This window comes from Lagenorhynchus albirostris, chromosome X, assembly GCF_949774975.1.
Source record: "Lagenorhynchus albirostris chromosome X, mLagAlb1.1, whole genome shotgun sequence".
Lineage (NCBI taxonomy): Eukaryota > Metazoa > Chordata > Mammalia > Artiodactyla > Delphinidae > Lagenorhynchus > Lagenorhynchus albirostris.
Window position 1 is genome coordinate 85,445,826 of NC_083116.1, and position 12,260 is coordinate 85,458,085.

At 50.5% G+C, this 12,260-nt stretch overlaps 1 protein-coding gene across 3 annotated transcripts in view; it reads left to right on the forward strand.

The window, feature by feature from the left end:
* The first annotated feature begins 6,656 nt into the window (after nucleotides 1–6,656).
* The window catches only part of PHF8 (PHD finger protein 8), a 95,992-nt gene continuing 90,388 nt past the window's right edge, over nucleotides 6,657–12,260 (forward strand). For all 3 annotated transcript variants that reach the window (XM_060137600.1, XM_060137601.1, XM_060137602.1), the window contains exons 1-2: nucleotides 6,657–7,344; nucleotides 8,256–8,445. In XM_060137600.1, coding sequence (XP_059993583.1) covers nucleotides 8,348–8,445 — 98 coding nt within the window. In that variant the 5' untranslated portion in view covers nucleotides 6,657–7,344; nucleotides 8,256–8,347. The remainder of the gene's footprint in view (nucleotides 7,345–8,255; nucleotides 8,446–12,260) is intronic.

Genomic DNA, 12,260 nt, shown 5'->3' on the forward strand with positions numbered 1-12,260 from the left:
TGGCAATATCTGGTGCCAGTTGCATCAGTCTTGGGACCAGTTGCATCAGTCTTGGGACCGTTAGTCCCGCCCCTCGAAAGGCGGGAAGGCTGGGCCGGGTGGAAAGTCCCCAGGTCAGTTCCTGGAACTGGGTGGTCCGGAAAGTCTCCAGGTCAGTTTCTGGAGCTGGGTGGTCCGGAGAGTTTCGGTCTGATGCAACCTGTGAATCTGATTGCGTTCCCCTGCCTCGGGCCAGTTGGCCTTACATCCTGACATCTTTGGTGTAATGGGGCGGCGTTCTGATCTCTGGCTACTTCATGCTGAATGGGGGCGTCGAAAGGGGAGTCGGGCGGCCAGAGGTCCGAGGCTTAGGGGAGACCAGTGGGGGGTTCTGTAGGAAGCAAGGTGTAAGGACCGAGGAGCATTTGGCTTGTGACCACCCGAGAGACTTCCTCCATGCGCCTGCGAAGGAACCTAAGAAAACAGGGAGCAAACATGAGCAAGATACAGATGAGAATTAAGGGGCCTAAGACTGGTGTTAGCCAGGTATAGAGGGTGGATCACCACCAATCGGGAATTGGGGAGGTCGACTGTTGGTGTTTGCGTTGGAGTTCTTCTCTTAAGCGATGGAGGGCGTTTACGTTGTCTTCGACGAGTCCTGTTTCATTGATGTAATAGCAGCATTCCTCCTGTAGGAAGAGGCAGGTACCTCCTTTTTCGGCCGTCAGGAGATCCAGGGCTCGTCGGTTCTGGAGAGCGACTTGGGCTATGGAGGTGATTTGGCGCTGGAGAGAGGAGATGGAGGCGGCGGAGGCTTCAATGGCTGGCTGGAGTTTATGTTCTAAGTCGCGGGATGTTGAAACAGTATGTGTTAGAGCTCTCCCCCGCCCGATGCCCGCAGCGACGAGAGAGGAGGCGATGGAAATGCCTGCGACCATAGGGAGAAAGATGGCCCTTTTCTGTCGGCTAGAGAGTTGTGTGGTAAGTGAGAGAAATTCGGCTTGGCCATATAATGTGAGTTGTGGAACAAGGGTGACGGGGATACATGGGAAGGGGGAGGAAGAGTTGACCTCTTTTGTAAGGGAGCCATTACACCAAAAGAACAAGCCTGGTGGGGCCCCCATTGGCGTAGTTACAGGGAGGGATGAATTGCAAGGGAGTGCATCATTAGTTAAGTTTGGGCGGCTTCCGTAGCAAATTGTGAGGTTCTTTTTTTCTAAATCAAGAAATATGGGGACTCTTAAAGGGGGAAAAGGTAAGTTCCGGGGGGGAGAGGTAAGGGGTACTTGGGGGGTTTCTTTAGCAGCCAAATATAGGGGTTTAGCAAGAAGAGCAAAGTTAGGGATCCAGTGTCGGAAAAATCCTAGAAGGCCCAAAAAGGAGAGAATTTGTTCTGCTGTTTCCGGAGGCTGGAGTTCAGATAATCCGGGTGCGATTGGCTGTTAGACCTTTTGTGGTAGGGGTAAGGTGGAGCCCCAGGTAGGTTACAGAAGATACAGATAACTGAGCCTTGGCTGGGGAGACCCGATAACCGCGAGAGCCAAGGTAATTGAGGAGATCTGCAGTATGTTGTCTTGAGAGGCTGAGAGATGGGCTACAAAGGAGGAGGTCATCTGCATATTGAAGGAGTGTGCTGGGGGTAAGGGAGCAGGAAGTGAGGTCCCGTGCCAGCGCCTGACCGAAGAGGTGAGGACTGTCGCGGAAGCCCTGGGGAAGGACTGTCCAGGTGAGCTGACTGGAAGTATGAGTATCCGGCTCCATCCAGGTAAAGGCGAAGAGGAAATAGGAGTTGGGATGTAGGGGGATAGCGAAAAAGGCATCTTTGAGATCCAGAACCGTAAAGTGGGTTGTGGATGGGGGGATATGGGAGAGCAAGGTGTATGGGTTTGGTACTACTGGGTGGAGGGGAATTATGGCCTCATTGATTAGTCGGAGGTCCTGGACCAGGCGATAATCCCCAGAGGCCTTGCGGACAGGCAGGATGGGGGTGTTGCAGGGAGAGTCAGTGGGGATAAGGAGTCCCTGGTTTAGGAGTCTGGTGATAATAGGTTGTAGGCCCCTAAGGTGAGTCTCAGAGATGGGAAATTGGGGCCTTGATGGAAATTTGGAGGGGTCCTTTAGGCGGATGAGGACGGGGGAATGGTGTGTTGCTATTATGGGCTTAGAAGTATCCCAGACTTGGGGATTGATTGGGTTCGGTGTGATTGGAAGAGGGGGATAGGAGGGGGAGGGTTCTAGAGACAGGCCGAGAAGAGGAAGCAGGAGTTGGGAGGAGGGGACCTTAGGGTCAAGTCTAACCAGCTGGAGGGAGGCCCCTAAGTGGAAAAGGACATCTCGGCCTAGCAAGGGAACTGGGCAGGATGGTATGACTAAGAAGGAATGAGTAAAAGGGAGTCCTTCGATATGACATGGGAGTGGACCGGTCTGGAGTGGGAAGGATGGTTTGCCATCAATACCCATGACCGAGATCTGGGAAGGAGAAACTGGCCCGGAATAGGTAGGCAGGACCAAATAGGTAGCCCCCGTGTCCACCAGAAATGAGATGGACTTACCCGCTACCTGTAGTGTTATCCTGGGCTCGGCGAGGGTGATGGGGGTCTTCGAGTCCAGGCGCCGTCAGTCATCAGCCAATCCCAGCAGTTCGAGTGGTAATGCCGTTGGGTCGGCCTGCCCCCTGTGTGGAAACGCTGAGGGAGGGCCAGTTGTAGGGCAGTCACTCTTCCAGTGGCCCGTTAGCCCGCAGCTGGGCCAGGGCTTAGAAGGAGGTCGGGGATTGGGACATTGGCGAGCCCAGTGGCCTTCTTTTCCGCATTTGAAGCAGGCCCCCGGCGGGGTTGCCCTTTGCGGACCCCGTGGATGCTGTGGTCCATGGGAGATGGCCGGCCTTAGGGCGGCTACAAGAGCTTGGATTTGGAGGGCCACCTTCTGGTGCATCCGAGCCTGTCGGCTGGATTCTGCTAAATCCTCACGACCATTACAGACTTTAAAGGCCATTTTTACCAGATCTCGAATAGGGGTTTGAGGGCCGTCTTCTGCCTGTTTTAATTTCTTTCGGCTGTCCGGGGCTGATTGGGTGATAAAATGGGTGGCTAGGACCGCTGCCCCTGCCGGGGTGTCGGGATCCAGCCGGGTGTAGAGAGTTAAGGCCTCTGTAAGGCGACTGAGAAAGATAGCTGGATTTTCGTTAGGTTCTTGGGTTATCTCTTTTAGTTTTTCAAAATTGACTACCTTATGAGCGGCAGCCCGCATGCCACCCACAAGGCATTGGATCATGAGGTCGCGTTTACGACGGCCATCTTGGCCATCCTGATAAGTCCAGCCTGGATCGGTGCCGGGTACGGCAGTCGCTCCGACAGGCATGGAGTTGTCGGTAAGGTGAACCTGATCTGCATGGTTTCGGGCAGCAGTTTGAATTCTTTCCCTCTCGTCAGGGGTCAGAGTAGAAGATAGGATCACAAAGATATCGTGCCAGGTTAGATCGTAAGCTTGAGAGAGGTAGCGAAATTCTTTGATGTAGCGGGAAGAGTCGGCAGAAAAGGAGCCTAATCGCTTTTCTATTTGAGAGAGATCTTGGAGAGAAAAGGGAACATGAACTCTAACTAATCCTTCCGCTCCTGCTACCTCCCTCAGAGGGCAGAGAAGATTTGAATCTTGGGAGTCGTGAGAGCGTGTATGTGCACTAATTGGCGAAGCAAGGGGCGTGGGAGGAGAAACCGTCGAGGGAGGTGGGGGAACGGTTGGAGGGGCCAGAGCGGGTTCGGGAGGAGGAGGGACCGCCTCAGGGTAGGGTGGAGGTTGGAGAGGAGCTCTGGAGTGGGGAGAGGCGAGAGATTCGGGTGGGTCGGCTAGTGGAGGGGGGGTCATCGTCAAAGGAAATTAGGGGCTTGGATGTAGGAGATGTCTGTTTGGCAAGGATCTGGGAAGTGGAACAATCGATGCAGAGGGAAGGGCGGGAGCGTAAATACCAGAAGGCCTGGACGTAGGGGACCTCGGACCATTTACCCGTCCTATGGCAGTAGTTATCTAAATCGCGGAGGATGTTGAAATCGAAAGTCCCTTCAGGAGGCCATTTAGATTGATTGTCTAGAGGGTACAGTGGCCAGGCCTCGGTGGAATAAAATATGAGCCGCCTGCGGCGGAGATCTTGAGAAAAGCCGAGTTTTGTAAAGTTGGCCAGGAGACACCCCAGGGGCGTCTTAGGATCTGGTTTGGATTCTGAGGTCCCCATGACCTCCGGTTTGTCCCCGGGTGAACAGAGAAAGAGAGAGATGTCTCTGGTCTCAATCTCTGGTCACGGCGGATCGGAGAGCAGTCAGACGGTTGGGACGTCTCCACAATCGCCCGAGGCTCGGAGGGAAGACGGAGGAGTCCCTGACGCGGCCGCGGTTAAGGACAGGGAGTCCGGTGGGTAGGGACCCCGGGGGTCGAGGGGAACGAAGGAGGGACTTACCCTGCTTCTGCTGGATCGGGTGGGTGAGCAGAGGTCCCCGGTCGGGAGGGGTGGCCCCGCGGTAATTTGTGGGGCTGGGTACCCCTCCCGGGTTTCGGCACCGGGAAACAGGAAAGCTTCAAGTGAGCTTTATTAGGGAGCGCTCCCGGGCGAGGTTCACTGGTCCGAGAGAAAGGGGCCAGAGAAGTCGCACCCGGGCGAGGGTTGGGCAAGATTTTGGCAAGATTTTATAGGGGAAGAAGGGAAAGGGGTGTGGTGAATCTGGGAGGGCGCAGGGTATTCCTTATTTGGTGGTCTCTTCGGGTATCGTGGCATTATCTGGTGCTGGTTGCATCAGTCTTGGGACCGTTAGTCCCGCCCCTCGAAAGGCGGGAAGGCTGGGCCGGGTGGAAAGTCCCCAGGTCAGTTCCTGGAACTGGGTGGTCCGGAAAGTCTCCAGGTCAGTTTCTGGAGCTGGGTGGTCCGGAGAGTTTCGGTCTGATGCAACCTGTGAATCTGATTGCGTTCCCCTGCCTCGGGCCAGTTGGCCTTACACTTTATATACAACGTTCTTGTTAATTTAGTGAACTTTTATATACCCTCCAAGTCTCTCTGAAATCTTCCTTGACAGCAGCAAGCAGCTTCTGAGGCACTTTCTTAGCCTCATTCTGAACTTTGCAAGAGGTATCTGTGTGCCTACTAGATGCTGTATTCCAACTGTTTACCTGCAAGTTTGTCTCCTGCACTGGCTGGCAATCTCCCACCGCAGAGTTCCTCTTTTTCATCATTGTATCCCCAGGGCCTAACCCACCATCACTTAGGAAACTGGTGTGCACACACACATTTCCTTTTCTAAAGCAGTTGGACCCTAAGAAAATGAAATAGTAAGAGTATTCCTAGAGAATATTCTAGAATGTCTGAGAAAACCAGCGCCACCTTGAAGCATGTGTGTGGAGCTCCACTCATTCAACCTCTTCTCCCACCCCACCCTCAGGCTGTAGTCAGAAAATCGTGGGACAGGTGCATGGAAATCCTTGAACTGTATTTGAACTGAACTAAACTGAACTGGGGTGGGGTCAAAGAAGAGAGATTTCAGAGGGAGCTGGGGACAGAGGATTTACGGAGGAATTACGATCAAGGGACCCAGGGAAGGACGCGGGGGTGGGGGGATAGTAGAGGGTGCAAGGTTCAACAACTTCCCGGCTCTGAAACTTAAGCCATTTGGCTTCCCTAAGCGCGTTTCCTCTCGCTGGGATAATAACAGAGCTTCCCTTGCAGGGTGAAGAGTAAACGACCCAGAGACCGTATGAAAGAGGCTGGCCAGCTGAAGGTGCTCAATGAACGGGAACCTGTGAGTACTAGCCCCGCCTCCAACCGGGCCAAAGGCCCGCCCCCCGCCGCCACCTATTAAGTTTTCGGAGCACAGTCAAAGAGTTCACCTCCTCTCGTAAGAGGATAAAGCTGGCGGGGAGGAGGGGAGGGGTGTGTGTGTGTGTGTGTGTGTGTGTGTGTGTGTGTGTGTGTGTGTGTGTGTGTGTGTGTGTGTGTGTGTGTGTGTGTGTGTGTGTGTGGAGGGAGTGTGTGTGAAGGGAGGGTGTGTATGTGTGAGGAGAGGGTGTGTGTATGAGGGGTGGGAGTGTATGTGTGTGTGAGGGGAGTGTGTGTGTGTGTGTGTGTGTGTGTAGGGTGTGTGTGTGTGTGTGAGGGGAGGGAGTGTGTGTGAAGGGAGGGTGTGTATGTGTGAGGAGAGGGTGTGTGTATGAGGGGTGGGAGTGTGTGTGTGTATGTGTGTGTGAGGGGAGGGTGTGTGTGTGTGTGTGTGTGTGTGTGTGTGTGTGTGTGTGTGTGTGTGTGTGTGTAGGGTGTGTGAGGGGAGGGTGTGTGTGTCTGGGGAGGAGGGGAGAGAATGAGTTACAGTGTGTCAGTGATGTTGGTGGGGGGCGGGTGCTTAACTCCCTGCTCGCCCGGAGTAGGGGAAAGGCGAAGGCGGGGAAGGCTCTGGCCCCACTCAAAATGGAGCCAAGCGCCTGCCTCGCCTAAGATGGCGGCCTCCCCGCCTTTCGGTTCCGGGTTCTCAGCGTCGATTGGGTACCTGGGGAGTCGAGCGGGTCCAAAGGTGGCCGAGCCCCGCCCCCTTTCTCAAGGTGACGCTCCGCCCCCGATGGCGTCACGCGGGAGCCGGGGCCCGCCCTTCCCCGCCTGTGCCGCGGTTACCTCGCGTGTCCGGCCTTCATAAGATGGCGGTCGGGTCGCCTACCCGCGGCGGCACCGCCACTCTCAACATGGTAGCTGTTTACCCCGTATTTCTCCTCCCCTCTCCGCCTCAACTTCCTCGTTGTTTTGAATAAACTTTATTGACTACTCTGAATTGCCTATCACCGCCACCGGGCTTCTCCCGGCGATTTTTCGGGCTGTTTTTCTCCAACCGGGCCGCCGGTTCATCTCCTTCCTCGTTGGTTTGCTCGCGGCGATCTCCTGCCAGCCCAGCGACGCCGCCGCTTGCCTGTTCGTCAGGCGGCCGCCGGACTAGGCCCGAGCCGCGGGCTCCAGTAGGCCCTAACAGCCGGGCCTGGGGCAGAGCTGTGGAGAAAATTGCCCTGAAGCAACCGCAGGGCGGCCAGGGCCGCGCGACCCAGCGGGTGGCTCGAGTGTAAGGCGAGAGAGGTTCGCTGCGTTGCCGTGACGATCCCAGAATTCGGTGCGCGTCGCCTGTGGGGCCGGAACTGCTGGCCGAACCTTCGCTGAGCGAGGCGCTGAGCAGCTCCGGAGCGAGCCCGGCCGCCGGCGCTTCGGTGGAACTGAGCTCAGCGGGCGTGAGGAATCCCTGCGGCTTTGCAGATGAGGAGGTCCCTGTAGGGTTCCGGACCGAATACGTTCTTGTCAGGTTTGGGGCGTGAGGAGGTTCCTGTCAGTTTGGGAGGCGTGAAGAGATTCTCGTAAGTTTCGGGGGCTGCAAGGATATTCCTGTCACTCTTGGGATCTGTGACGAGATCCCTGTCCGTTTTGGGGGACAGGGGAGTCTTGGTCAGTTTGAGGGGGCTGTGAGGAGATACCTGCCAGTTTAAGAGCTGTGGGAGGAAAATCCTGGCTTGGTTGCAGGAGTGTGAGGAAATTCTAGTCAGTTTCAGGGATTTTGAAGCGATCCTTTCGAGTTTTGGGGGTGCAATAAGAACCCTGTCGTCTTTGAAGTAGAGGGTGAGCTGATCAGTTTTGAGGTTGAGATTTATTTCAGTTGTTGGGGTGATGAGACTCCCGATTGGTCGGGGATGGAATGATTTTGAGAGTGAAGGAGCAGATCATTTAAACTCTCACAACAGAACCCCAGAACTGTGATTTGAGTTGGGCGCCTAGTCTTGTCTGCCTCGTTGCTGAAGACATCGAGGTAACTGTCGAGTAATCTGAGGACTTACAAGGATCCCTCATCTCTCTCTAGTTGCGTCTATTTTGGGGGTGAGAGAAGTGGCTTTTTCTGAGGTACCCCCAGCCTCATCCTCTAGGCTATGCTTTGTGTCATAATAAATATTGAGAGCCCTGGGAAACAAGGTTGCTAACAAGGAGAGGGTGCAGTGAGGGATTAAAGAACCTTCCTGAAAAGGCATCAGATCTTTCCCTGAAACCCGGAAAGAAGTTATCACTGACCCTGGGGGCTGAAGGAGGTAAGGAGGGAAAAAAAGCCTCGACGGCAGAGCGCCGTTCTTTATTTGTTAAAGAAATTCTGGCGGCCGGTGGACTTTCTCCGATTGCCCCCTACAGCCGCACCAGCTGTGTTGCATCCCAGCAGCGGTAACTGCCCATTTGTGAGCTGAGGGACCTGATTCACTCTGTAAAAAGTGTTGTTTGTGCCCAGCCTTCGTCCAGAGAGAACGCGTGCTGCCGCCTCCCGCTCCCTTTGACGCTGAGAACCTGGCCCACCGCAGAACGCTCCAAGGCCAGGCGAAGATGGCCTCGGTACCGGTGTATTGCCTCTGTCGGCTGCCTTACGATGTCACCCGCTTCATGATCGAGTGTGACATGTGCCAGGACTGGTTTCATGGCAGGTAAGGAGGGCAGGGCACGCTGGACAGGGTGTAGAGACCAGGTGCTCACTTGCTCCTTTCTCAACTCTGGTTCAGGTTCCTGCTCAGAAACTTATTTCCCCTCTCTTGCAGACAGTTAACACCAACCCATATCCCAGACCCAGATTCTTACGTCCTTCCTTGCAGACTAGGGCCTAGCTGACATTGGCCTCTGGTTTCTCCTCTTTTTTCTTTTCCCATATGTATTTCTTCTTTGTACCCTTCTTCTGTTTCTTTGTTTTTTTTCCCTTAGAAAAATATTTTCTTTCCAGCCACAAAGAATGTATCATTTTTGTATTCTGGCAATTTTGTTTTGCCTCAGATGCTGGCTTTGGGGGAGACGGTACTGCATTTTTGAGATATTTGAGTCCAACAAACATGGATTTGAGTTGTGGTTTTGCAACTTATTATCAGAGTGACCTTGGGCAAGTTGCTTTGCCTCTCTGAGCCTCTGTTTTCACCCATGAAGTATATCTAATACATCCTTCCTGTTTACTTAAAGCATTTTGCATGCACTCAGTAAATGGAGGCAGAAATGCAATAGTATTTTATTTCTACAGTATTTATCTGAAGAACCATCCAGCTAAATTGAATTAAGCAGAGGAGATGTTGGGTAAAACAGTAGGAGTAAAACCACTAATGAATTCCCTCCAGCTAAACATGTGTGCACATAAGCACCTGTCACCCAGGATTCCAGAGAGGTTAGTGTGTGGAATAAACCTGTAATATTATCCCATTATTGAGACTTATATCCCAGCTCTGGAAAGAAAACCATGAGAGGGATTTGTACATTAGAGTACAACAAAACAGTGTATGGCGTCCTCCTCCTGTTGCATGTTGTTAGATTCTAGAATTTTCAGTTATCATTAGTCCCCTCCAAAGGAGCTGTTCCTGCTATCACACCCAAGACCAAACTGAAGGTGTTGGTGCTGCTAAAATTCTGCTCTTAGCAGGGACTGTCCTGTGCAGCACGTCCAAATTCATATTCAGCTGATCTTTGTTGAGTATTACTGTGTGTCATGTTCCCATGGCACTTTGTGTACATCCTTATTGAAAGTGATTATTTCATCATATCATAGTTATAAATACGGCTGTGTCACTCATTAGCAAGAGCTGCCTGAGGGCAGAGATGTCAGCTTTTCATGTTTGGTATCCTCAGAACCTAGTTCAATGCTAAACGTATAATAGATTCTGAGTACATTTTTTTTTTTTTTTTTTTTTTTTGCGGTACGCGGGCCTCTCACTGTTGTGGCCTCTCCTGTTGCGGAGCACAGGCTCCGGACGCGCAGGCTCAGCAGCCATGGCTCACGGGCCTAGCCTCTCCGCGGCATGTAGGATCTTCCCGGACCGGGGCACAAACCCGTGTCCCCTGCATCGGCAGACGGACTCTCAACCACTGCGCCACCAGGGAAGCCCCCTGAGTACATTTTTGAATGAACAAATGAATGAGTTGTCTTGAAAAAAGCTATTGCCTGTGGCCCTTGCTTTGGATTGTGTAGGTTTAAACCTGGAAAGTGAACTCCTACCACAATACAGAGACCCTAACTCTGCAGTCTGGGAACAGGAAACAGGAATGAATGCTTCCTGAGTACTTACTGTGTTCCAGGCCCCATGACAGAGACTTGGCATACATTTATCTCATCTAATCCACATCCAAGCCTGAAAGTTAGGTATTTCTTTTTTAAATAATAATAAAAAATTTCCCTGACTATGTAAGTGAGACATGCTCATTGTAGAACATACAGAAAAAGAATAAAGAAGGAAATAAAAATCATCCGTGAGCCTACTATCCAGGACAATCTACTGTTTAATTTTTTTGTTGCATTAACTCCCATCATTTGACTTAGAATATAAACATACATTTTACAACATGGGATTGTATTATAAGTACCATTTTGTAACGTGATTTTTATTCCTACTTAACATTATAAAGTTAAGGTCATTAAATATTGATCTGATTTCTGATATCCCATCATATATCTGTATCATCAGTTACTTGGTCATTTCCTCTGAGGTTGGATACTTAGGTTATTTCTACTTTTTTATATTATAAATAATACTATGATGTGAGGGAAACTTTGGGGGTTCTGGAAATGTTTTGCATTTTTATTTGGGTGCTTGTTGAAACAAAACATTGCGGTGAACATCTTTGCATAGTAGAGACTTGACACTTACAAGGAACACCACTGAGGCCTTTAAGAATTCCAAATTTACAAATATGGAAATGGATTTATGGGCCAGGCCCCTCCTTAATCACATTTCTGTGGTGAGTCCTGTGTTTCTGTGCACACCCTGACATAAGTTAACTGCCTTAATTGTTTTTCCTGTGAAAGTGACCAAGCTTTTATCTCTTATCATGCTTTTCTCTATGGGCTGCCAGAGAATAAGGAAGCCAGCTGAGAATCAGGTCCTTGGTGGGTGGCTGTTCTTGCTTACTCAGTGCATTGCGTGCGTGTGCATGTGCGCACACACACACACACACACACACACAGACACACACCAGGCTCATAGTGCTCTAGTTAAGTCTGTACTTTAGCATAATTGAAAATTACTAAATATCGTGGACTTTTCACGGTTGTTCACAATAGTTAAGCCCACAAATGCCTATAGATGATATAAATCTGTTCACATCTCTGATGACTTCCATAGGCCAGATTTCTTAAAGTCCAGTTGGGGATTAGTAATGCCATGTTACTTCCTGGTAAGGTTATAGCAAGGAAGGTGACTATTCCATTTTGCTGGTGAGAATCTGGATCTCATGGAGGTTAAGTTACTTTCTGAGTCTGGATTTGAACTTAGAATTATCTGGCTCCAGAGCCCAGGTTCTCAAAAGTGGGAAAAAAATGGTATAGCTCCATTCCTCTATTGTAAAGGACTGGATTTTGAAGAGCATTTTGATTTGTAGAGCAGTGGTTCTCAAACTTTAGGGTGTATCAGAATTACTTGGAAGACCTCTTAAAAGATGAGCTAGGTAGGCTCCACTTGCAGGGTTTCTGATTCAGTATGTGAGCGGAGGCTACTCTCAGAGCCACTGATTTAGAGCATTATTCTGTCTCAGTTCCTTCCCTTTCTGTAGAGTGTGACAGCTTCTGATATTGGGGGATGGGTGGGCTAACATATCATTACTGTACACTGTTGTTCTCAAAATGTGGTTCATTAACTGGGAATTTGTTAAAAATGCAAATTCTTGGGTTGGGACCTGGCAATCTATATTTTAACAAGCAGGTAGATTCTGATGTACCCTAACTTTTGAGAAACATTGCTGTACACTGGTGGAGGAAGTTAGTTGGCAAGCATTTATTGATGTCTGGGGCTTTGGCAAAATCTCTACAGTTTTCCTATCTATAAAGGAAGTATTGGTTGGCGTATCCCCTAGGTGGTGGCTGTGGTGTGGACTCTAAACTCTAGAGGAAATGGCACTGGCTTCAGATCTGGGTTCAAATTCTGACTGTTACTTTTTAGCAAAGGATTTCACCTCTGTGAAGCCTCAATTTCCCCAAGAGTGGTTGTGATGATTTAAATAAAATGGTAGTGGCCCTTGTTTATTGAGCACTAGCTAGTCTGCTAGTCACTATGCTAAACACTTTGCTTAATTATCTTTAACCTTTTTTTGAGTTTTAAAATTATGAATTCAGTTCATTTAATAGTTATAGGACTATTTAAATTATGTATTTTGTATTGGATATGTTGTGGTAGTTTCTGCTTTCTAAGGAATTGATCTGTTTCTTCTAAGTTGTCAAATTTAAGTGTGTAGAATTTTTCATAGTATTCCCTTATTATCCTTTTGATGGCTGCAG